At 43.8% G+C, this 23,525-nt stretch overlaps 1 protein-coding gene across 6 annotated transcripts in view; it reads right to left on the reverse strand.

Annotated features, from left to right (window-relative positions):
• Positions 1 to 23,525, reverse strand: part of SYNRG (synergin gamma) — a 40,409-nt gene that overhangs the window by 16,220 nt on the left and 664 nt on the right. For 2 of the 6 annotated variants that reach the window (XM_032707157.1, XM_032707156.1), the window contains exons 2-15: positions 20,055 to 20,095; positions 18,599 to 18,717; positions 16,261 to 16,391; positions 15,880 to 15,985; positions 15,155 to 15,266; positions 13,735 to 14,034; positions 12,811 to 13,035; positions 11,076 to 11,153; positions 10,224 to 10,420; positions 9,198 to 9,464; positions 8,282 to 8,418; positions 5,600 to 5,718; positions 5,364 to 5,426; positions 2,530 to 3,486 (exon numbers count right to left, since the gene is read on the reverse strand). In XM_032707157.1, coding sequence (XP_032563048.1) covers positions 2,530 to 3,486; positions 5,364 to 5,426; positions 5,600 to 5,718; positions 8,282 to 8,418; positions 9,198 to 9,464; positions 10,224 to 10,420; positions 11,076 to 11,153; positions 12,811 to 13,035; positions 13,735 to 14,034; positions 15,155 to 15,266; positions 15,880 to 15,985; positions 16,261 to 16,391; positions 18,599 to 18,717; positions 20,055 to 20,095 — 2,852 coding nt within the window. The remainder of the gene's footprint in view (positions 1 to 2,529; positions 3,487 to 5,363; positions 5,427 to 5,599; positions 5,719 to 8,281; positions 8,419 to 9,197; positions 9,465 to 10,223; positions 10,421 to 11,075; positions 11,154 to 12,810; positions 13,036 to 13,734; positions 14,035 to 15,154; positions 15,267 to 15,879; positions 15,986 to 16,260; positions 16,392 to 18,598; positions 18,718 to 20,054; positions 20,096 to 23,525) is intronic. The other 4 variants (XM_032707162.1, XM_032707160.1, XM_032707159.1 and 1 more) reach the window with 3 other exon arrangements.

A 23,525-nucleotide genomic window follows, 5' to 3' on the forward strand; every position in this document is an offset into this window, starting at 1 on the left:
ACAGATCACAAAAGATAGTGATACAGAGGAGCTCGGAAGGGCGGTATCAGAGTAAAGCATGCAGGTCAATACTTGCAGAAGAGAGATATCAAAGCAGATCTGAAAAGGCACATTCACACAGGAAATGTTTAGTTGAAATCAGACATTAGAAAAAGCAGCAAAAAAACCTGAAGTCGATTTAAAATATACAGAGATCTCCAGTAATGCCAAAGGAAAAGGTACTTTACAGGTGTGTCAGTGCAGCAGAACAACCCTTTGGGAGCGCCCGGCCAGGGTTCGCTCTCGCTGCAGGAAGGGCAGATCAGGTCCATCCAGCGTGAGGAGGTGCTAATTAAAATGCTTTCAACTCAGAGGGAAACGAAATTTGGTAGGAAAGAAGCAGCCTGGTTCAAACTAATAACATGCAGCCAGTGCTCAAAGGGTTATACGGAGTGAACGCAAGAGAAATCAGGCAACATTAGTATCGCCTACCTTCCACACAGAGTTAGAGCAAAGTTTAAAGAGACTGTATCCCCCCTGGAGAGAGCAAAGCTGGGAACCTTTCATCCCTCAGAGGCCAAAGGAGGGAAGCACCTCAAGGATTTCTTCCTAATTCCCAGCGTAAGCACCTACCTGCCCGTACCTGGAAGCTCTACCGGGGTGGAATCTCCCAGCCAGGGGACAAACAGCTCTGTGTGGGGATGTCAGACAGCCAGACCACCTCTCAGCACCTCTGCCCTGCTGCTGTTCCACTGCAGCTGGGACACAGGGCTTGCAGAAATGCAGCTCCCAAGGACTAGTCTCCTGTTTCCCGGCAGTGAGGTGACAAAGGGGTAACTGTCCCTTTTTGACATTAGATTTACGGATGGAAGGAAATTACGAGGAGGGGAAAAAAAAAAAAATCTGCTTTTTAACTTCATGTAAACTGGAAAAAAATAATAAAATTAAAAAAAAGGACTTGACCATCAGCAGTTCACAGCTTGAAATGCACCAAACACACAGAAAGGAACAGGGGAGCACAGGGGTGCTCGTAGCAGATTGTCCCAGAGCATGTTCTGCTACAAAATCCAGAGAGTTAAAAGGAGCAAAACCCTCCCTGTGGAGTAACATCTAGCTTGGCACCATAGGAGAATACAGACTTGTTTAATAAAAATAGCTTCTAATTAATACTTACTTCAGAGTTCAAAAGTTTAGCAACAAGCACATGAAGGGCTAACCCCCTTAAACAAACCAAAAAAGGCTTTTCCTGCCACAAATGGCAATTATTCATCACGGATTGCTGTGGCAAAAGCTCACGTCCTGTAAAGAGCTACAGAAGTCAAACTACCACTAAAAGAGGCTAGAAAAATATTAGGAAAAAGTGCTTTCAAACCCAAAGTAAACATTCAAGAATACACTGTAGGTGCTACGTTTTGACAGCTCACTCAACTTGGAATTTTCCCAAGCAGTAATATGAAAATTAAATGTCTTTGCTAATAAATTATTCCTGATATTTTGTACCCTGTTAGAGAGCATCTTCCACCTCAAAATTGCCAACTTAATTCTCACCCCTACTTAAAAATATCATATAATGCAAAATTACAGTACTGTATATTTTTCTCTACCCAAATCTGCAAAAAATGGAAGAAATATTTCATGTGGAAATAACCAATTCTTGCAGTAAGAGCTTTTAGATTTACAGTTTGTATGTTCCCCTGCTCAGAAAAGCCTTTGACTGCATAAAACTTGTTCTAGAACACAGTAATGGTTCCCATGTTGTTGAAGGCCACAGAACATTTAACTACAGCTTATCTCCTATGTATATATGAAAAGAAAAAGCAGGACACTTGGGAAATCTGTTTTGTGATATGTGGTCAGATCAGATGGTCAGTTCACTCCCTCAGGAATGATGTCATAAAGGGAAATTCAAGCAGGTGGAAAACCTGCTAAAGTAGAAGTCCCATGGTTTAAATTTAGGTCCAAGAGTTCCCAGTCACGAGACCAGCACTTAGAGCCCCTTGGCACAATGATTCCTATGAGGGATTTAACACTAAAAGGTCTATGAAATACTCTACCTGCAGTCCTGCAAAAGCTTGGCTACACTGACTGAGCCCCACAATAAGGGGAATACACCAGTGCTGGTGATTAGTCAGAGCCTCATTAACAGCCCAAATGAGTGTTCTGCCGACCCTTGGGAAGCCCCCAAGCCAAATGCTTTGTGGAAACCAAGATTAAAGTGAGACTCTGCCATCATCCTGCTGATAGAAATGGAATGACACTGTTTGCATTAGAATATTTTCCACTTGAGTCCCTCAAGTGCCAATAGCAAACAGGTACCAGTATGATGTTGTCAAATCTCAAAAATAAATTGACCTGGAGTTCAAACTGTTCTATTTATAGTCTTCTAGGACAAACAATAATTGCTGCCCTGCTGAGGGGCCGTTGGCTGGCGGGGACACACACTGAGGGTCTTCCACTACTGAAAGACGAGTGCATAATACTGTAATTGAGCACAGAGAACACGACACCTCCACCACCTCTGCTACCAGAGCAATCTAACCAGTTCCTCACCTGCTGCTGGTGGATGCTGGCCACTAACTGTTGGCAAATCCAAAGAGCTATCAGACATGACATGCTTAAGATCTCCTCCCACATCAGCCAGTTTCATGTCAAACTGAACAGACAGCGCGTCTTCGGAATCCTCCTTGCCCACGCTGCTGCCGCCGATGGACGGCAGATCCAGGGACTTCACCGAAGCAGAGTCTTCTTTGGCCTGCTTGAAAGCTGCCACTTTGTCCACCAGTGACTTATCCACGCTGCTGCCCGTGGAAGAAAACTTGTTGGAGTGGAAGTCAGCAAAATCATCGTCGCTCTTCACCGAGGAGAGCGCGCTGTCCTTCGCCTCCTCGAAGCCCGCTCCGGAGCCTTCCAGAGACAGCTGTTTGAAGATGTCATATTTGGTGGGCGTAGCAGTGGTGGCAGAACTCTGCCCACCCTTCACTGTGCTGGCAGACGAGCCAGCCTGAGGAACAGGACCGGCCTCCAGCTTAAGTGCATTGTATTTGTCATCCGGTTTTTGCTCGGCAAATCCGCCGTTGTTGTTGAAAGCCATAAAGTCTGCAAAGTCATCTTGTCCACTGGCTGAGGCGCCGTTAGAAAATTCCCCAAAAAGGTTGAACTCTCCAAAGTCGTCAGCTAAGCTGGAAGTTTTGCTGGGTGCTGGCTGGGCAGTGGTGGCTGGAAGGGGCGGTGGGGGAAAGGAGCCCGGTTTTGAGGTGTTGAATGCAGGTGGAAAGGATGGCTGCTTGTTTTCTCCAGGAGAGGAAAAGAGATCCAAGTCTGCCAGATTCAAAGGGGTCTTGGCTTGTGTTTGCTGTTTTGGCTGAGCAGGCAGAGGAGGGAAGGGTGCAGGGAAGGTTTTGTCTTTTGTGGGTGGCTCTAATGGTGAGATACTGTCAGCGGTTTTGAAATCTGTGAAACCATCATCGACTCCTGTGGGCTTGAACTCTGCAAGGTTATCTCCTGGGACTGAAAACAGGGAGAAAACAACAGTAAAACACTGCAGCAACAAATACATCATACTCACACCATGCAAGCAAGCAAATTATTTCATGCAATGTCAGAAGTTTTTATGCAAACTGTTTAAATTAAAGACCTCGGGATGCACACAGAACTGCAAACTCAACTTCCATGAGCCACACGAGTGTCAAGGTCAGCAATTCTAATATCCACTCCAGCAAACGCTTAATTCTTGAAGTCATATTAAGTTCCCTTTACACTGAGTTAGTATCAAAACACACCATGACAAACAGTTTCAAAAGGTGATCAACACTGTCTTATTCGGCTTCCACTCAAGTTCTTTTCCCTGCCTCATCCTTCTCGTGTTTGCCAAGCAATGAATGTAATTTTGAATTTCACTTATACCAATACAATATTTGCTTCCTTACAGAAGCAATTCCTCCCTCCCTCTGAAATATTGCAGCTTCCTCATGGAGCACCTGCAGAGGGCTGAGATAAAAACCACCCTGGTGATGGGCTGGAAGGGAAGCATGGGAGAGACCAGCCTGGTGTGCCTGGTGCCTGCGGGTACTTCTGGAAAAGCTCACTCCCACAAGGCAGCCAGCCTGTCCCACTGGGCATGGTGGGGAATCCAAGGGCTGGGAGAGACACAGCCCAAGAGAAAAGAGCTTAAAAATGTTCTAATCAATCCTGTTTTCTGCCAGATTCACCTGAACATCCACAGCGACAAGTGATCAGAACTGTGGGAACTGCAACACAACCAGGCCCTTCCAGCCTCTGCCAAGGCTGATCCCAGTTTTACTCGGAGCCTGGGACAGGCTCTCCCAGGAAAGTGAGCACAGTTAATCACCAGTGCTGACCTCCAGCTCAGCTCCCTACTGAATGCAAGCTCGTGCTATGCAAGGATTATAATTTAAACCTGATTAAACATTAGCTAACAATGTTTTCATTGAATTTACATTAAATATTTTGGTGTGCTGATTTTCTAAGTTTCTTCCTGTTCGTACACAAATATTTTTTTATAAAGCAGTTTCTTTTGAACTCGAAAACATTGACTAGTTTAACCCATTCACCAGCATGTGAATACTTGGACTACTTGTAATTTTAAAGTAATGATGCTTACTTTAAGACAAGTGTCCAATAAACAGATTTTTTCTACTTCAGAAGTACACCATTAACATTTATTCATTTAGCTACCACACAGTGTCATACTTTGAAGTAGTTTAACTGAATTTAAAACACTTAAAGGAATACTCTTCATAATGGTAGTAAAGGACCACAGCTACACCCGACCTATTCTTCCATTCTCCCTCCCCTCCAAACCAATTCACTTGGCTCAGCAACAGCAGAAATATTCCTGAAATTGCTACTCATTGATCAAAACTACAACAGCACAGCAAACTAAACTTACTGATGAATTGCAAAGCCTCCCACTAGAAATGTGAGCTGGTGAAAGGGTTAAGAGTGGTCAGACCTGGGCAGCAGGCAAACACAGGAATTTTGTACATTTTAGAACATGTACAGGATGAGATCAAATGTTATTCCATTTCATTGCAAGCATTTAATCCTCAAGAGGTTCTGAGCACGAGAACCTCACAAAACATCACAGGAGTTTCAGAAACTTATGACTCCTTATTAAAGCAAATTCCAACCATATCATTACTTTCAAATAAAACTCAGGAGCACCCAGAAGAGGTGCCAATCTTCCAGAAATACAATTAGCAGCTTGTTCCAATAGGATCTGTTTTTTTCAGGATACTTCCTGCTAAGTTGCTCAGGGAAGCAGAAGCACCGTTATTTTAGAATTCCAGCAAAGGAAATTCTGCAGCTCATACAGAGAAATGCTAAAAATTATAATGGAAATATGTAAACCCCCCAGTGCTTACCTAAATATTTGCTCTCTGCTGGCTGCTCTAATTCCCGGAAAGCGCTGTACTTGTCCCCTCCATCTGGAGAACAGGAGAAGAGAAAGACATTTACATACATATATTAGGAATTCACACAGCACATTTTATATTAATTGCTCTAGTTTTTAAATATTAATATCTTATCAACGCCAAAAATAAGATATGTGAAATACTACAATAAATTGCTCCTAGTGGTGGTGTATTTGTCCTTTTACCTCCAAAAGCAGCTGCAGTCTCAGAAGGTTTCTCAGCTGCCATTCCTTTAAACACAGCGTATTTATCAGCTGGTGAGAGCGGCTTATTACCTGGGAGTGGCATTAGTAAGGAAGGAACACTGAAAACAAAAGAGATAAAAGCAAAGTTCCTTAATTCCTCCACAAAAAAATCTACATTTCCAGGTTTTATTTAAAGGAGCCTCTTATTATGGCTACACAATTTGGTCATAAACTCCTGCCCTAATGAGTGCTTAGTCCAGAACCTGATGTGAACAACCTCAGCTGGGTGAATTCCCAACTTTATCTCACCTAATCATACTTTTTTTTAGGTCAGAAGTCAATTTGCACCATTCTTGATTTTAATTTCTATCAAAACATGGACAAAATACTCCAGGACACCACAGGAATTCACAGCCTGAGAGAGAACAAGCACACAGACATATCTCAGGAATCACTGCTGGTTAATTCATGCCTTTTGAAAATTCTCCCCGATGGAACTAGATACAGTAAAGAGCTAAAAGTGCACAAGATTTTGACAGCTCCATACTTTCAGCTTATCTGATTTTGCTTATGTTTCACTACATATTGCAAAATTAAGAGAATAAAGCGGGACCACTGCTAAAAATGAAAGGAGAACTTGGAATTTATGTCAGTGCCAATCAGTGAGTTCAGGCAGGTATCTAGTCAGCAAAATAAGGATTAATCCACAGTTCCACAGTCAAGTCTTTTTGCATAAACACACCCTACTTCTTACAGTAAAACTGCCATAACAACCTAACACCATGTTAGCAACTGCTGGAAGATTTAGGAGCTGTTCTGGGAGAGCTTTGCTTGCCCTCCACACAAGCCCCCTTATCAGACCTTGGCAGCTCTGCACAACAACATCCTTTACATATGAATGATGCATTTTACCTCTAGTTTGTGTCATTCACATTGAAAACCTGAATGAATTTCTATGGTGTTCTTCAGCCTGGAGCAAGAATCTTTCCAGAGACATTTAAATCTCCTTATCAGCAGCCTCCAAGCAACACCCAAACGCAGCACTTGCACACACGTGCTGGTGCTGGTCTGGGGTGCTTGCAGACAGACAGTGCAATGGCAAAAAAAAGAGAGCTTATGGTAATATAATTAAATTTCCCATCCCTGCAAAGCAGGCTATTAGATATGCAATCTTGGCAAATGGAATGGTTAATCAGCTGTACTCCACAGATGGCTTTTTTTTTAAATAAAGCTCCATAAGCAATTAGATTATAGCTCATTGTAACATTTTGTTCAAAACTGAACGCTTTCACAGCCGAATAAAGAGAACTGCTGCAGTGAAAAAGAAACACCACTTTTGAAATTTATTTTTTTTTATGATCCCCTACTTCCCATTGTGCAATTTACAGACAGTTTTCTGTCAAAACTTTCAGTAACAGATCAGCTCTAGTGGCAAAATGACACCTAACGTAAGATATACTTGAAACAGCATCTTCAGATCCATGTGGCATTGACTGACCCATCCCTGGAGGAGTTCAAGGCCAGGCTGGATGGGGCTTGGAGCAACTTGGGATAGTGGAAGGTGTCTCTGCCCACAGCAGGGGGTGGGAACTGGATGATCTTTACAGTCCCCTCCAACTCAAATGATTCCAGGATTCTGTGCCATCAGCAACATTAACTTTTCTTACACAGAAACCATTTGTCAGTGTAACAGAACAATCTGGCTGAGCATCCCCATTTGATGTCACTGGTGAGGAAGCACCTGCTAACCAGTGCTCACCTGGAAATCCTACTTCTGTTTGCCACTAAGAACAGTCAGTTCATACACAGAAAGTGTGTCTGTCTGCAACTAGACACCTGGGAGCTGCATAAAGGTTTGCCATGAGCAGCAAAAGGAAAGAATGCTGAAATTCTGTAGCCTTTGTAGACTTTGAAAGATGAATTGTAAACTCTCAAAGGGAGGACACATGCTTACTTATTTTGTTATTCAAAATTTGCCTGATCTGGAGTTACATCTTGGCAGTCTCCCATAAGGAAAAGCCAGAATTGCTGGACTCTGAAGGAGATTTCAGTTGGGATTTATAGTCAGGTATCAAAAGTTTAAGCACTGGACAGAGAAATGACAGAAATAACCCCTCTGTCCACTGGAGTTCTCAGGCATTTAAGAGTACAATGTTGTGTTCTTTACATGAATTTTGGGGTCCATATTCAGGGCCTGAAGAAAAGACCTTGATGTCAGCAAATGGTTTCTATCAACTCCAAGAAACACTTTCCTGCTTTAGAGGGGTCCTACTTGTAATGGGAGTTCACAATACTGGATGCAGAACTCCTCTGTCCCAGGGTATTCTTCCTGAACAGCTTGATACAAGATTTTCCCCTGGATGCACAGTGGGAAGTAACTTTCAATTGCCTGTGCAGGACCATAAACCCCTGAAAACCTACATCCAAACCTTGTAAACCCAATTGACCTCAGCAAGATGACTGGAATGCTAAAGGAAAATCAACCACCTATGGCACATCAAATGCCATTTTTGATTCAGGAAGTCTAATTGCAGCTGTAACTACCTTCAAAAGAAACTGTCAGAGTAGAAGTCAGGGGACGGATGAAAATTACAGGCTAGAAAGGTCCCCACAAAGGAGGAAAACATTTCATTTCTTAAAAGAGTTCTAAAATACAGCAGGGGTGGAAATCAAAGATGGTACCTGCTCCGGTGCTGGGAACTGGCTGCTTTGGAGGAACCAGCTACATCCCCTTGGAAATCAGTGAAAGAATCATCCAGGGAGCCAGACTTTGAAGCATCTTGAAACTCCTGGAAGTCATCATCTTCTGGTTTTACTACCTGAATTACAAACAAGTAAATTGCTATGCTGTTGGTTTTTGCAGTTGTCATACAGCATGAAAGCAGCTCAGAGCAGTGTGATCAAGAGGAAAGAAGGAAGGAAAAGAATTTTTCAGCATTAGCACTATTTCCACTCTGCCTGCACCTCACCAAACTCAAACACACACCAGGTGTACAGGGTTTACAGGGAGCAAACACGAGAACAGGTGAATAAGGAACTCTACTCCTTTCACAGTAAATGTGTTACTGATCATAGCCATGTCATCTTTTACTAAAGGCATATATTAATAATTTAAATCAATCAATAATTTAAAATCAATCACACAGCAAAAGCACCACAGGAGATGTTTTCCGAGGGATGAACCGTATTTGCGAACAGCACAATTTATCCCCCCCCGCCGTGATCTACCTTTGCAAACCAAAGGCTTTCAGAGTTCTCACCTCCTCCTGAAAACCCTTATTTTACCAGCTATTAGAGTCTGTTGGGTAGCTGAAACCAAAATTCTATTTTATGTGCATTACAAAACCCGAGCTACAACCAAAATCCCCTTTGTAACGGAGAACACCTTTGGGGCTCTCCTAATGCCACCAGAGAGAAACTGGAAAAATGAAAGAACATTTTCACGGCACAATTCACGTTTTCAGACGTCACGTGTTAGATCTCAGCTCTGCTTTCTGCCAGTTGCTCAAAGCCTGTTGTCACCACGTAGGTTTGGCAGCTCCAGGCTGATTCCCTTTCCCGGGAAGGGGGGTTTTCCAGGAGGGGGGAGCGGGCTCACCTGGCCGGGCGGGTAGGAGGGCAGGAAGGCTCCGGAAGGCTGAGCTGCAGCTCCTCCCGCCGGGGCTGGCGCCGGTGCCGGGATGCCCATGCCCATCACGGGGGGCCCGATGCCGAGGGGCACGGAGGGCACGGAGCCTGGCGGGGCCGGGGGCAGCAGCGGGGGCTGGCTCACGGCGGGCAGGGCCACGGGGAACCCGGACAGGGTGGGAACGGGCGCGGCGGGAAACTGGTTCAGCACGTCGGGACTCACTGCAGGAATTCCTCTCTGCAAAGGCAAGGAGCACACACCAGTTATACACACCCCAGTTCCACAGACACCAGTTACACACACAGCACTGATAACAGGGCACGTTGTGTTCTCGCTTCGAGTTTCCAGCTCGTGGTACTGAAGGCAAAGAGTAGGGCACTGGTCAAGCTTCCAGTAAACCCTCCAAATCCAAACATGCCATCAAGAGCCCAGGTAAGTGAATCATACTCAAATGTAAGTGAATCGTATTCAATACAGAATCACAGGATCACTGAGGTTGGAAAAGCCCTCCAAGACCATCACATCCAACCTGTGCCCGATCCCCACCTTGTCACCCAGCCCAGAGCACTGAGTGCCACCTCCAGGGACACCTCCAGGGATGGGGACTCCACCACCTCCCCAGGCAGCCCCTTCCAATGCCTGACCACCCTTTCCATGAAGAAAGACTCACAGACTAAGGGATACAGGAATCACATAGTTTGAGGAGAACAGATCTCCATACAACAGGAGGAAACCAGGCAGTATTTTATCCTAAAAACACATATTGATGTGTTTGGTAAGTGTGTCTAAGAACTTCCACCCACACTAAAGGAGTAACTGAAACGTAACCCATAAAACTGATAACATTATAACCCTGCTGAGGTTACAAGGGCAGTTTCTCCTCTAGACTTCACCACAAGTAGTGTTTTACTCCAGGTGTGGAACACCAGCCCCTGGTGCTCACACACAGCCCCCTGGTGCTCTTTGGTGCCATGCCCTGTGCCCCGTGAGCCGTACCTGTGTGACAGCAATCATGGCCAGCACGGTGTACAGCTCCTCCTTGGTGAGCTTCCCGGGGGTCGTGCGGTTGGCCAAGGCCCAGATCTGCCCCAGGGTCTCCCTGGGCAGCCCAGACGACATCAGTATGGGGTAGAGCTTGGCTGTATCTATTCCAGCAGGAGTCAGAGTGGTTTCTAAGATTTTCTTATACAGCTCTGTTGTGAGGGAGTCAGTGTTAGACAGTGCTCTTTTCAAATAAATTTAGTATTGCCTTTCTATTCTGTCTCAAACTCAACCTTATATCAAATTAGTAACACTCAGTGTAAGGTAAGGCAGCAGCATCCTGATATTGTGTTTCATGCAAAAGCATTATTGGATCATCTTTACAGATAAGTTTAACACAAGCCAAGAAATGTTTCTTTAATGAAATTGCAGGATAACACATATAAAAATACAGTTCTAACAGCTTTCTGTATTTAAACTTCAGTGTAATCAATATTTATTACAGCATTTCATTTTCTATTCATTGTGTTATTTACACAGAAAAGATAAATAGCCTTCAGAAATGAGCCTGCCTAATTACAAGACACACCAAAAACCAGAATACCCATGAAAGCAGCATTATCAGCAATGCAACCTCTACTGGGATAAGCTGCTGTCATGAATGTTTAAACTAGAATTTGTTAACATGTTTGAATAAAACCCATACTTCTTCAAATGCAGATAAAGCCCCCATAAATATGTAACATATCAAAGATACAGGATTCATTTGATGGCTGAGTGACTCTCTGATCAATAAGTGGCCACACAAGCACAGGTACATTCACACCTAACATGCCCACCTGGCTAAGTGCCCCCTGTCCTGTTTACCTGGCACCAAGTTGTCATTGTAAATCCAAGGAGGCATCATTTGCTGAATTGGGTCCTGGGAAGGGAACACTCCAACTCCTAAATGTATTCCAACCAGTAAGAAAAAGAAAAAACAGTTGCATTAGGATATACAAGGCATGATGATCTTAGAGAACAGACCATGGCTGGTCAGCATCACTCAGCATTTCAGGCAAAGATTTCAGATAGGAATCACTGTGCTCAGAGGAAAAACAGATACTGCAGGAATATGTATTTCAAAATAATTACCAGAATGATTTGGCAGTAACAGAAGAAAACAGTTATATATGTAATGAAATCAGGAGCTCCTTACATGCCTCCCTCTTAATGTCCAGTTGCACAGAAGCACAAGTCTCACTGTCTTACAAATTCACAGCAGCAGTTCTGTGTCATATCACATTTAGCTTCTCATCAACTACCTGCTGTTAGGGCTATTTGTGGAATAAATAAATCCATACCTACCATGACAACCACAATGTTCCACCAGAACATCCTCACCTGGGAAATCCACAAACAGCCTCTCAGACTGAACCTCAGCGAGATCGTATTCCACGGATCCATTGCTCCTAGTCCTCAGCTCCAGAGGACATCACAGCCCCCTTCACTACTACAGGCTTTCATAACATCATCTGCCACACTTCACTCCCTGAAAATTGCTTATTTCCTTCTCCACTGTGTGGACTCTTCACCTCAGTCTCCCTCAGTAGATTCTAAGCTCATCTTGGATGGTGCTCTGACAAAAATCAGAATAATTTCAGATTTCGTTGTCTTTCCCAGTGCCCTTGCATCTCCTCATCTTCCACATGGATTCCCTCCTGACTGCAGTCTAATTTCTAATCATCCCACAACTCCAAGCACATTTTAATATAAGCAATTCCTTCCATTTCACCAGACAGGTAAAATAAATTTGCTACCTCCTCAGGTGTCATTATTCTTCAGCTTTAACCCCTCTTCCATACTGTTCTGCATCCTACCAACTCTTGCTTCTCATCCCTGAATCTCTCTGATAAAATTCAGCCCCCCAAAGATTAAGTGACAAGGAATTCTCTGGCATATTTAGCTGACAGGTAGGAAAGCCCCACTCAAAACCCTGATGACACCCTGGTGACAGGAGTGCCATTTGTAGTTACATGATAATGCAGAATAAATGCCTGTTCCTCACAAAGTACTTGAGCTCATCCTTAACAACACTGTGAACTATTCTAGTTTTCATCCAGTCCAGCTTTTAAATTTTCATCCCTAAAGGCCAGACAGTTTCAGACATAATAGATATGAGCAGCAAATTGTCTGGGAAACAAGTGTTAACTAGCTAAGAGTTTTAACCTAACAAGATCTTAACCCCTCAAGGTCAAAAGATTAAAACCCACCATGGCATTGACCAACTTTTGTAATAAACTTCCTTAAACACTTAAAAAATTATAATCTTTAGAGAGCACATCTTTTTATTGACCCAAGGAAGGACAGAATATTTTAAAGCGGCAAACCTGATTAAACAAACGTGTTAAAGGTGATTAGAGCAATAAACTCACGTGGAGAAAGTTCAGAGCAAAACTGGCAGTTACCCTTTGAGCAAGGAGCAGGAGGCACTGCCACATTATTCAAGCAGGTATTCAGAGCAAAATTACACAGGGCTGGCCTTGGAATTAGTGAGCTGAGCGTTAGCGAGCAAGCAGCGTCTCATTAGATTGAAATTCCGTCAAATGTTTCCATTGCTCACCACACTCTTCAACTGCTCTGTTTTGTTCTGAAGCCTTGTGCACCTCTGCAGCAGTGGGACCAGTTTCCTGTCCACCTGCAACATCCCAGTCACTGCTGGTTAGACTGGGATGAGCTTGGCTTGCAGCCGAGGCTTTGTGCCCAACTTCGGACGTTTTAGGTTTGGTTTGCTCCTGTTCAGATTCATTTGAGCCATTAGCTAAGACTTTCTCCTCCAAGGAAGAGCCTGAATAAACAGCAGGAGGGATTATTTATATTTTGTTATTAACCACCCAGATTGCAATTCCACACTTTTCAAAGGAAAGTGCACTTTTGGCACCACTGGTGGGTTAGAGATGAGTGTTTGTCCCAGCTCAGACCAACGGCACCACTCTCTTCTGCCCCTTACTTACCACACACACAACAAATTCAACGAAAAAAAAAGCAACAAGGAGAAGGAAGACATGAAACTATTTCCCACAGTAGGATTACTGTTGCATAATCAGTAGCAGAAGTGCCCAATACCTACTTACATCTCCAAAATTCTTCACGTTCATGTCACCAACATCCCTTCAGCCTCCAAGGGAGGAAGCACACAAGTGCTCCGCAGTAGTGTAACAGTCATTTTTTCTACCACCATCTCCACTGTGTCTTTTCCTACCACACAGACTTAAGGAAGATGCTAGAACACAAGATTTAATTCACCTAAGATCAGGCATCTGTATATTTACAAGTATTTGGATCTACATGTGACTTGCTTTTACAGCACAGTTCCAAGGGAAGGAAGAAGGGGACTGAAATCATCTTTTCCCATGGATCAGCAGATTTCTACTTAATTGCCTACACATTACTTCTTCCAGAAAGGCTAAAGAAAATCCCAACAAAATATGTAAAGACTCTGTGTAGCTCAGAAGGTGACATGTAAAAAAAGATACTTTTGAGTTACCTGTTTTATGGATACTGGGTGAAGATGCAGAGGTTGGAAAATAAGGAACCTGCCCAGTTGTACCATGCAGGGTGGATAACACTGGAGTCTGGGCTGGAGGGAGAGGTTGGAGCACAGCCTTTTCTGAAAGCAGCTGCCCAGCCTCAGTGGCAGGATGGAAAGGCTGGAAAGGCTGAGAGGTGGGTTGAGGCACCAGTTTGGGGATCTCAACAGGCCCTTGTATAAAGTCACTAAATTCTTCATCATCGGGAAAAGCAGAATGGGAAACAGATACAGCGGGATGGGATGGTGTGGGATGATCTGCAAATGGAATGAACACACAATGCAAAGTGATGAGGAAAAAGCTTTGTGGGTGGGAAGGTGGTAAAAGTGGCAAACACTGGGAAGACACACGAAATGGGTGAGGGGAAACAGTGCTGGATGAGGTTTGTGAGAGATGTGAAGGTTGTTACTGTCTGCGTAACAAACACAAGGTAACGCTGAGCAGCCACTTCCAACCACGCATCTTCTCTCCCAGGCTTTCAGGATATGAATGTTTTGAAACTTGGTTCTTAACACGGGCTGTGAAAAGTATTCTTTGTTTTAAACAGACAGGGTTAAAACAAATCCAGAGGTAATATTTCAAACTGGACATAATGGGGCCTGCACAGGGGGACATTCTCCCTCAAAGGAATGTTTTATCCACAGAAACTCAGTAATACATCATAAGATACAAAAGAAATGTCTGCTCGTGTAGACAATTTTCTGCTTGATCCCTTCCAGCGTTACCCATTTTAACAAAACTGGAGTAGGACAGGCAAATCTACAGACAAGGGGAAGTTGTCAGAAACCACCTGTAATTTCAAAATTATCAAAGAGTGAATCCACAGCAGAGATAAAGGTTTTACAGAGGAAAAAGCTTGTGCAGATAAGCCTTGTTTCAGCCTAAACACTGAAAAATATATACTACAGCCCATAAGAAATCTTTGGTAGCAATTGTTCCAAGTGTAATTACTAAGAAGAGAGGCTTGGTCTGGTGCCCAACGACACCCCAGTCAGCTGTGATGCCCCACTCGTGTTTTGATCATTCTTGGCACTTAAACAGCACTTCTCATCTTCAAAAGCTCTCTGCAAAGCATTAATTAATGCTTGGACTAGAAAAGAATGCATTATCAATTTCCTCGATGTTTCACATTAAGCAAAGCACATTAAGCTTTCTTTTAAAGATTTCGGGCCTTTTAATAAAGGCTGATATCTAATATTTCACCCTCATACCCTGAACAAGCCAACAGTTACTGGAATGGCACTTGATTTTCCAAAACAGTTAATCCACTCACTTTGTACCACCGAATAAAAACACTTTTTGGAATTAGTTCCCCCTGCTGAGGATTTCAAACGCTGGAGTTTTATGTTCAGTTGGAAGATGAGGAAAATTACAAACCTGGCTTTTTTGGATGTGCTGCTGGTGTTGGGTGCATTTTAGCGTCTCTAGAAAAACCATCTAAATTTCCTTTAATGGCTTCCAAGGCATCATCTCTGCTTTTCTCACCTGTCTGAAACACCACAGAAAACATTTTGAAAAATTCACAGAATTGCTCGGTTTTATTTCAAAACCCCATTTCTTCAGTACTGGAATTAGCAATACTTGCTGTTAGATTAAGCCCTTCTTTTCCAGCACCACCCTCCTGAAGCATAACAACGCTAACTCCCAGATTTAGAAGGGATTTATTTTACAGACTACACCACCACAGTGTTTCTGAGTCTCTAGACAAAGCTTTATGCACAAGAACAATATAAACCTTAATCAGCTGTCTGTATTTTTTCAGGTAAGAACCTTCAGGCTCATTGCAAGAGACCAAAACTTTGGACAAAGTTAACAAACACATAACCAAACATTCTCTTTTCTAGAAACTCAATCTGTTCCCAAATGCTACACACCAGGTTGGTTTAATTTTCCAAAAGCTGATTTCCTTTCCAACACCAGACTTTGTTTCCATTACACCAAGAGTGTGTAAAGGACTGACTCCTCCAGATGCTTCCCAAAATGTAATCTGGTGTCTCATGTAAGCTCCCCACTGATTTGCTTGTTGAAAGAGACCATCCCATCAAAAACCATTAAAAAAAAATCCCGTAGAGGGTAACATTCCAGTTATTTTCAGGACATACCTTGGGTTTCACACTGCTCAGGAGTCTCAGCTTTTGTTTCTGCTCTTCAAACTGCCGCCGTTTTCTTTCTTCTTCCAAGAACTTCTGCTGGTGCTCAAACCTCTTCCTGAGGGAGAACGATTTTTTTTTAAAAAATCTGAAAATAATTTTTATGACAATTTCCACGGCAAGTTTCTGCCTGATTTCTCCATTTCTTCTGTCTCAAATTCACGTGCCTTGGTGCACGTGTCCCTACTTCTTCTCAGAGCTGGACAACCACTACAGAGTTGAAAGGTAAAATTCAACAGTATTCTACAGCCCTAAATGGACACTGCTCCAGAGAAACTACATCTTCCCCTTAAACAAGACAGATTTCCCAAGAGTCAGTAAAGTGCCACTTACTGTTGTTCCTCTGCAAACTGCTTCTGCATGTCAGGGGTGTACTGGGGGGCAGCTGGGCGCATTCCCAGGAAAGATGCCTGTCCCATGTACGGCATTCCAGCTGCTGGCATCGGCCCCAAGGGCATCCCACCCTGCAACAACAGAAGGAATACAACCTCGGTGGGTTTTTTTTTTTCAAATCCAGGATTTTTGGGGTTTTAATAGAAAAAGCCAAACCCCTGGCAATTCCACCCTGGGAAACCGCAAACTGGGTCGAGCACGTGAAATTCCGAGCACAAAGAAGAGTCAAAGCTGAGCAGAGTCTGAGCACGGAGCAGCTGCCCTGAACCAGGCACTGGTCCCTCAGTAGATGGCACTCTTCCTCTCCATAAGGACTTACAGCCCTTAAAGGATTTGGGAAGACAGGACAGTCAAAAATCAGGACTCCAAATCCATACAACCTACGCCCAGAGCAGGAAGGCTGCAGCCATCCTACATCATTCTGTACCACACTTCGGGGTTTTCTTGGGATTTTTGTTTCCTATTCTAAGTGATTTCATAATACTTTTAAATTGCCTGCTGGAGGGCACACTCCTACCAACCATGGATGCTGGAAAACGTGGTCTAGTCACTTCCCAAACATAGATTATCCAGGGAACCAAGGGAGGGAGACAATATACGACAAGAGCCTAGAGGAACCTTGTCTAAATAAACTGTATCAGAAACATTCACTGGGAAACATATTCTGGGACATTCAGAGCAGCAAAGCTGCCTAAGATAGAAGAAGCCAGAAAATAATTTACTTTTCTTACCATTTGTTTTGTATTTGGTTTCAGAACACGTAAGGAGAAAACAAAAGTTGTTTATTATTTTTAGACCAGCTCTCATAAAAACATCTTCCTACTATAAATTTCAACAAAAATAAGGTAATAAATTTCAGGTGGGGGTGGAAAGGGAGTGCAAGAAGATGGCAAAACACAATAAATTCAGTTTGTGACATAGCAATTTGGTTACAAAGCCAGGCCAAGACACTAAATTTCAGCAAAGCTCAAATTTGTACATAAGCACATTTGGTACTAAATAGAAAACAAAGGATTACAAGACAGAAAACACAGTATTAGCTGCTCATATTTCATTCTTATTCCTCAATTAGCAATGGTAGCACTAAAGACAAAGTTACTTCAAGGAAAAAGAAGAATGAGACTGAAACAGGAAGTTGGATAAGTGGGAAAACCAGTCACGTGAGCACATTGAAGAGATTCCTCCTCCCTAGAACAAGGTACTTAAAAATATCATGATTTGTCCCCTCCACTCAGGAGATTTAATTCTATTAACTCCAGCATTTGGGTTACAAAGGGATGAAACAATTCAGTGAAGTGGTCATGATCCATCAGACTGTGCACACAGTCACCCCTCAGCAGCTTAGAAAGGTCTCATGCAAAACACTGCATGACACAGCACCATCAAACCAGAGAAGAGAAGAAAAAGCACGAAGGAAAATTAAAAAGACAGGAGAGATCCTCTGTGGGAGGTTTGAATACTGGTTACTGAACAATTCCCTACCATTACTAACCCCACCTGGGTGTAGGTGGCATCTGGGAGCTTTTCAACACATTGCTGATGCTTTTGTTTCCTTCCCTGCTCAGACCAGGCTTCTCTGATCACACTTGGGTGTCACAACACATACACTGACATCAAAGTTCAGATTCTGACATCTTTGAGTGGGCTGAAACCTCCCAGTTACCTTAAATACTATGATGCTGTCCTTGCACTACACCCTCATCTCTCTCCACTCTACAACAGTGAGTAATGTGTGCCAAACTCCCCCACTCTCTGTGCAGATCCCAAGGAAACCTGGAGAAATCTCTAACTTGTCAGAAATAGATTCAAAGGGAATACTACAGAATAGGATGTCCCACGACACACTAACACCCAGGCTTCAGTTTCCAGCCAAGTTCCAACCCTTACCCCCACTGCAGCTGGGAGAGGACCAGCTGCCACCCCTCAGCCAAGCACCAAGGCATCCCATTTTTTTTGGAGAGGGACTTTTCACAAGGGCATGTGGTGACAGGACAAGGGGGAACTGGCCTTAAACTGACAGAGAGTAGGTTTGAATGGGATATTAGGAACAAATCCTTCCCTGTGAGGGTGGGGAGGCTCTGGCACAAGTTGCCCAGAGCAGCTGTGGCTGCCTCATCCCTGAAGTGTCCAAGGCCAGGTTGGACAGGGCTTGGAGCAACCTGGGCTAGGGGAAGGTGTCCCTGCCCATGGCAGGGGGGATAACAGGATGATCTTTAAGGTCCCTTCCAGCTCAAACCAGTCTGTGACTGATTTCAGTCCACATTTCATTGCCAGGCACCTGCATGGTCATGGGTCCAGGAGGCATCTGAGAACCATAATTCATTCCCATCATCCCTGGCATATTGGTCTGCATGACAGGAACCATTGGAAATCCTTGCTGTTGCATAGGAATCATCCCTGTAATGAAACATTAAACAAGGTGAGAGTCCAGTCAGTGTTAAAGCTTTCCCCTCACCCCTTCCCTACCTCCCTAATATGTTTTTGTTTTTTTTTTGTTTACTAGACCAGCAAAGTAAAGGAAAAAGCTCTGAGTCTTGCTGGACTGCTTAAAAATAAAAAGAATACAATTTACTACACTGCAGGCAGCCAGAGAATTTCCTTAGTTTAGATACTGGTCAGTCTGCAGAGAAAAATATTACAGGGCTTTCACAGTAACTAAGCTGATGAATTCTCCCACCATCCTAAGGATTCTCTGTGGGCTTCTTCCCATGTGATTTTTGGAAGGGTCATTTCCAATTAACGAGATTTAATTAACCAGGTTGACTGGTGCTGATAATTCCCATTTCTCTTGAAAGGGAAAATTTACAAACTGGCAGCTTTTGAAGATAAATCTTGGGAAATAAAATCACCCTTGCACAAGGCAACTTCACACTCTGACCCGGCTGGATAACTTGTCTGCAGGTTAATTAGTCCACTGCAGGTTAATTAGCCCACCACATATATTAGAATGGTAACAGTATTTGTCAGTAAAAGCTAAAATTCTGCAAAATTGGACAAATCAAGCTGGCATACATTAATTCACGGAATAAAGCCAAGTGGATTATGGTTCAGTATTTTCCTATCTTGGGAGACAACACACATTTGTTACCAGCACACCATGAGATAATTATAACTGTGCACAACTGAACATCACACGCAAAAGCACTCCAGGAGGGAGTGACACAGGCAGGAATAATCCATAAATCAGTCCCTGAGAATTTTACATGAAAACTCTCTGTCTTCCCCACAAGTTCTCTCTGTATTTTCCGCTAATTAAACAAACAGAGTGCATCAGGAATGAGAACAAAGGTAATTTAAGGCTGAGGCTCTCCTATTGTATTAATACTTTCCACACAGGTTGTGACTCTTGTCCCAGGGTCTTGCTGTGCTTTGTAAATATTTACCAGGTCTTGCAACACCCACACAATATGGGTATACACAGCTGGGAGACGGAGCAGAAAGAGGTGAAATACCACGCTCAAAATAACATAAAAAAATCTTAAAGGCAAATTCAGGTTAAGAGGGGAGGTGTAGTTTTCCTAGACCTTTAATCTAGATTCTGATGACACACAGGAAGTTTTATCAACAGACAGTCAGCTTACCAGAGCTGAATTCAAGGGGAAAAACAGCTTGGATTGACCAGGAGTTCAATTAATAATCACACTTCTGAGCATCCCTGCAGAACTGCTTTAAGCTGTTAGATGTATCTAAACAAAGTAAAAACTCAGTGCTCAAAGTGTGAAGTTGATACGTACCTTGAGGGGGGCCCAAACCACCTGCGACAGGAAACATGAAGCTGGGGGAGGAAAACAAGAGCGTGTTAAAGTGTCATTTTAGTGCAAATATAGATGACTAAAAATCCACCTCGATTTGCACGTCAGCACCATCCCCAGGAGCCTCCCAAGGTCTGGGCAGCACTTTGCCCTGCTCCTGCAGGTCTCACAGAACCCAACCCCTCCACTGGGCAGAAGTCCTCCCTCGCTGGGATCCCCCAAAGCTCTGGAGGGTCCCACCAGCACCGTCAGTGCTGCCTCAGGCTGGGAAGCCAAGAAAAATAGATCTTATCCACCCAGCAGCACTGGAAGGGCTTTGACTCATCAACAACCCCCCCAGGAGTTTCGGCACCCACGCAGGTTGGGAACAGGTCAGTTTGCTGGTGTAGGCTAAGGCAGGATGAATAAGCATCTCCCTTTGCAAGAGTCTGACTCAGCAGGACCACTGACTGCACCAGACAACAGTTCTCAGCTGCCTGGGAATAGTTTTCAGGAGAGAAACCACCCATGGAACCCATTACTTCTACCTTTACACCAAGTATCACAACATACTGGAGTTTCTGTTTTCTCAGTTATCTAATTACAACAAAAACAGCACCTTGGAGAAAATACTCATTCACGTATCGAGGGTCGAGTGCACCTGGAGGAAGAACCATTAAGATTTCAACTGAAATCCTAATGGAAACTGCTATCCCTCGCTTTCAAAACAGCTGCCAAACAGCAAAAAGATCTGGTTTAAAATTCTCATTTGCAAGCAACTCGCAGAAACCCACGTCAGCAGCAATTTCCCAAACAAGAACCTCACTTAGTGTCCCAGGCAGTTATTACTTCAAAGTACCATGGAAAAGAAACACACTTATAGATATTCAATGTTCATTTCTGAGGGTGGATGTGAAAGGAACTGCCTAAGAGTACAGGAGAAAATGCCATCAGAAATGGCTGCAGAAGTTCTGAAAGCCAACCTGGTTTATAAATATAAAAGACCTGTGTAATATGAGCACTAAGATAAAATAGGGAATTTTAATTATGCATTTATCCAGGAGCAGATTGCAGCTCCCCACTGTACAGACAGCAGGTCACACGGTCACCAAGACAACCCATTCACTCTTCACTTCGTCCTCTTACCAGGATCATCTTCATCCTGAAGCTGTTTCTTCAGCCCTGACCACCCTGTGCTGATTTCTCCTTCCACAACTAACACACACCCCTGTGCTTTCCAAGGGGTCCAGTCCTGCCATCCCCAACCCCCACCACTTTGGGGTTCTCCCCCTGCAGCACCACGTAGACTCAGGTTACCTCAGCCCCAAACACGAGCAGGGCTCAGTTCACACCACACCCAAGGTCTGTTCCACTGACCAGTGGTCACTGTGATCCCCTGCTTGGCACACAACATCAACAGCACGAAGACAAACAGCTGAACACCACAGAGGGGCCCATCACTGAACCTGGGGGCTGTTTTCTCCACTCAGAGGCTGGAGTTGGTGAAGTAGCTGGATTTTGCCCGTGTTCAGGGTCAGTACAAAGTGCCTCCTTGGCAATACAGCCCCATAAACAAGCTGAGATGTGCAGAGCTTCTGTCATAAGACAGATCTGCAATTTTAGGCACCTTAAACTACACCACTCTTAGTTTAGTCAGAATGATAAAATATTAGAAGTCATTTTTGAAAAGCTCACAAGTATGAAGAAGCGTTCTAAGCTTCAGGTTTTCCTTTCTTGTTGGGGAATTCAGGTTTTCCCTTCTTGTTGGGGAATTAAGGTTTTCCCTTCTTGCTGGAGAACCTGGTCAACAAGAATTCTTCCAAATCAGCAAACCTAATGTAAACTGAACAAGCCTAGCAAGGTACCACTGCTTGCTGGAGCAAATAAAGGCCAAACTATTAAATATTTATCCCTTTCCACAGAGCTCCTGGTTTATTTATAAGTCTCTGTTTAAAAAAAAAAAAAAAGAAACAATCAACAAAAAAGCCCTCAGCTAATTAGAGGGCAGTGGAAGAGGAGCTAGTTCAAAGCAGCAAAGCAAGCTCCAGCAGCACAGCTCTGTACCTGCTGCTGGGATCCAGCATGGATCTCACTCCAGGATTCAGCTGTGCAACTGCCAACAGCAGCCACACCTGCAGGTCCATTAAACCCCATCCAAGCAACAGGAATGTATTAATGAACTCCTCTTTGGAGATGCAAAAGTGCCCAGAGCCACCAGGTAAAGCAGCTGGTTCTCATCGCTGAGGGAGCCAGCGAAGGCTCTGTCCCCAGACTGACTTGGGAGTGAGGACTGGATGTGATACCCTGCACAAATGTAATAAACAGAAGGAAAACAAAGCCATCACCCTACAACAGACCTCTTAAAGTAGTGATATAAACCTGTAAACTCCTATTAGATGAGTATTTTAAATATGGAGCTTAAAACCCACAAAAAATCCCAAACCAAACAACCAGCAGCTTCAGACAAAACGCAGGAGCACGGGGAGAAGCAACTCCTTTTCTGTACTCAAATTTCACTACAACAGGTCCAAACCACACAGAACATTTTCCCATCTACAAGCGGATTTTTAAAACCCCTTAATTCCCAAGCAGCACAACTCCATCGACACAACTCAGACTGTCAGAGAATTTTTGAGTGGCAGAAATGCACAAAAATTGAAGGAACCCACACAGACAGGGAACAGAACTTTTCCTCTACCTCCAGACTTCATCCTCAAATAAACCAAAATACCAACAATGGGAAACGATGATTTTTAAAATTCTTTTATTTTGCAGAACCTATATTCCACTGACAACATTTTTGTTATTTTACTACAAGAATACTGAGCAGGCAATGTGGCTGTAAGAGGTTCATCTCCTTGCAAGAACTATTTCAGATTTATTCGTGGGGAAACAAGCCCCATGAGACGGCCTCCCATCCTTCCCACAGCACGCACAGGCAGGTGCATACACCTCAGCTTTTCTCTTCCCCAGTATTCCAGACCCTTGGATGGTTCTTCCCAAAGCAGAGCATCAGCCTGGCTCAGACAGGGGATGGGGACACCCCGGACCTGTGCCTATGGATGAAGGTCACCCCAGAGCAGACCTCCCCTCCTTACATTCCAAATAACACAGACAAAACCATGAGCTTCACATATCCAAGACAACTCAGTGAACTTAGCTGTCAAATGCAGAATTTCCTCAGTCTCCCTAGAAGTAGGGCAAGAGATAAATAGCATGCAAGAACCTACATTAAAAAAAAATTACTAAGTCTGCAAAGGTGGTGAAATCCAGCTTCCTAATCTTTCCAGAGACACAACTGACATATCTTTTGACACTGGTTCTTTCTCCTCAGTCCTTCCTCCTGCCGAGGTGCCCTTTGTGGGATGGAGGGGACAAGGGAACTCCTGACTCAGGTACCATCCACAGGCCTTCCCGGTGACAATAAGAACGTCTGTCCCTGCTGACACCCACCCACCCACCACTGGGGGAACC

Source organism: Chiroxiphia lanceolata, chromosome 20, assembly GCF_009829145.1.
Source record: "Chiroxiphia lanceolata isolate bChiLan1 chromosome 20, bChiLan1.pri, whole genome shotgun sequence".
Lineage (NCBI taxonomy): Eukaryota > Metazoa > Chordata > Aves > Passeriformes > Pipridae > Chiroxiphia > Chiroxiphia lanceolata.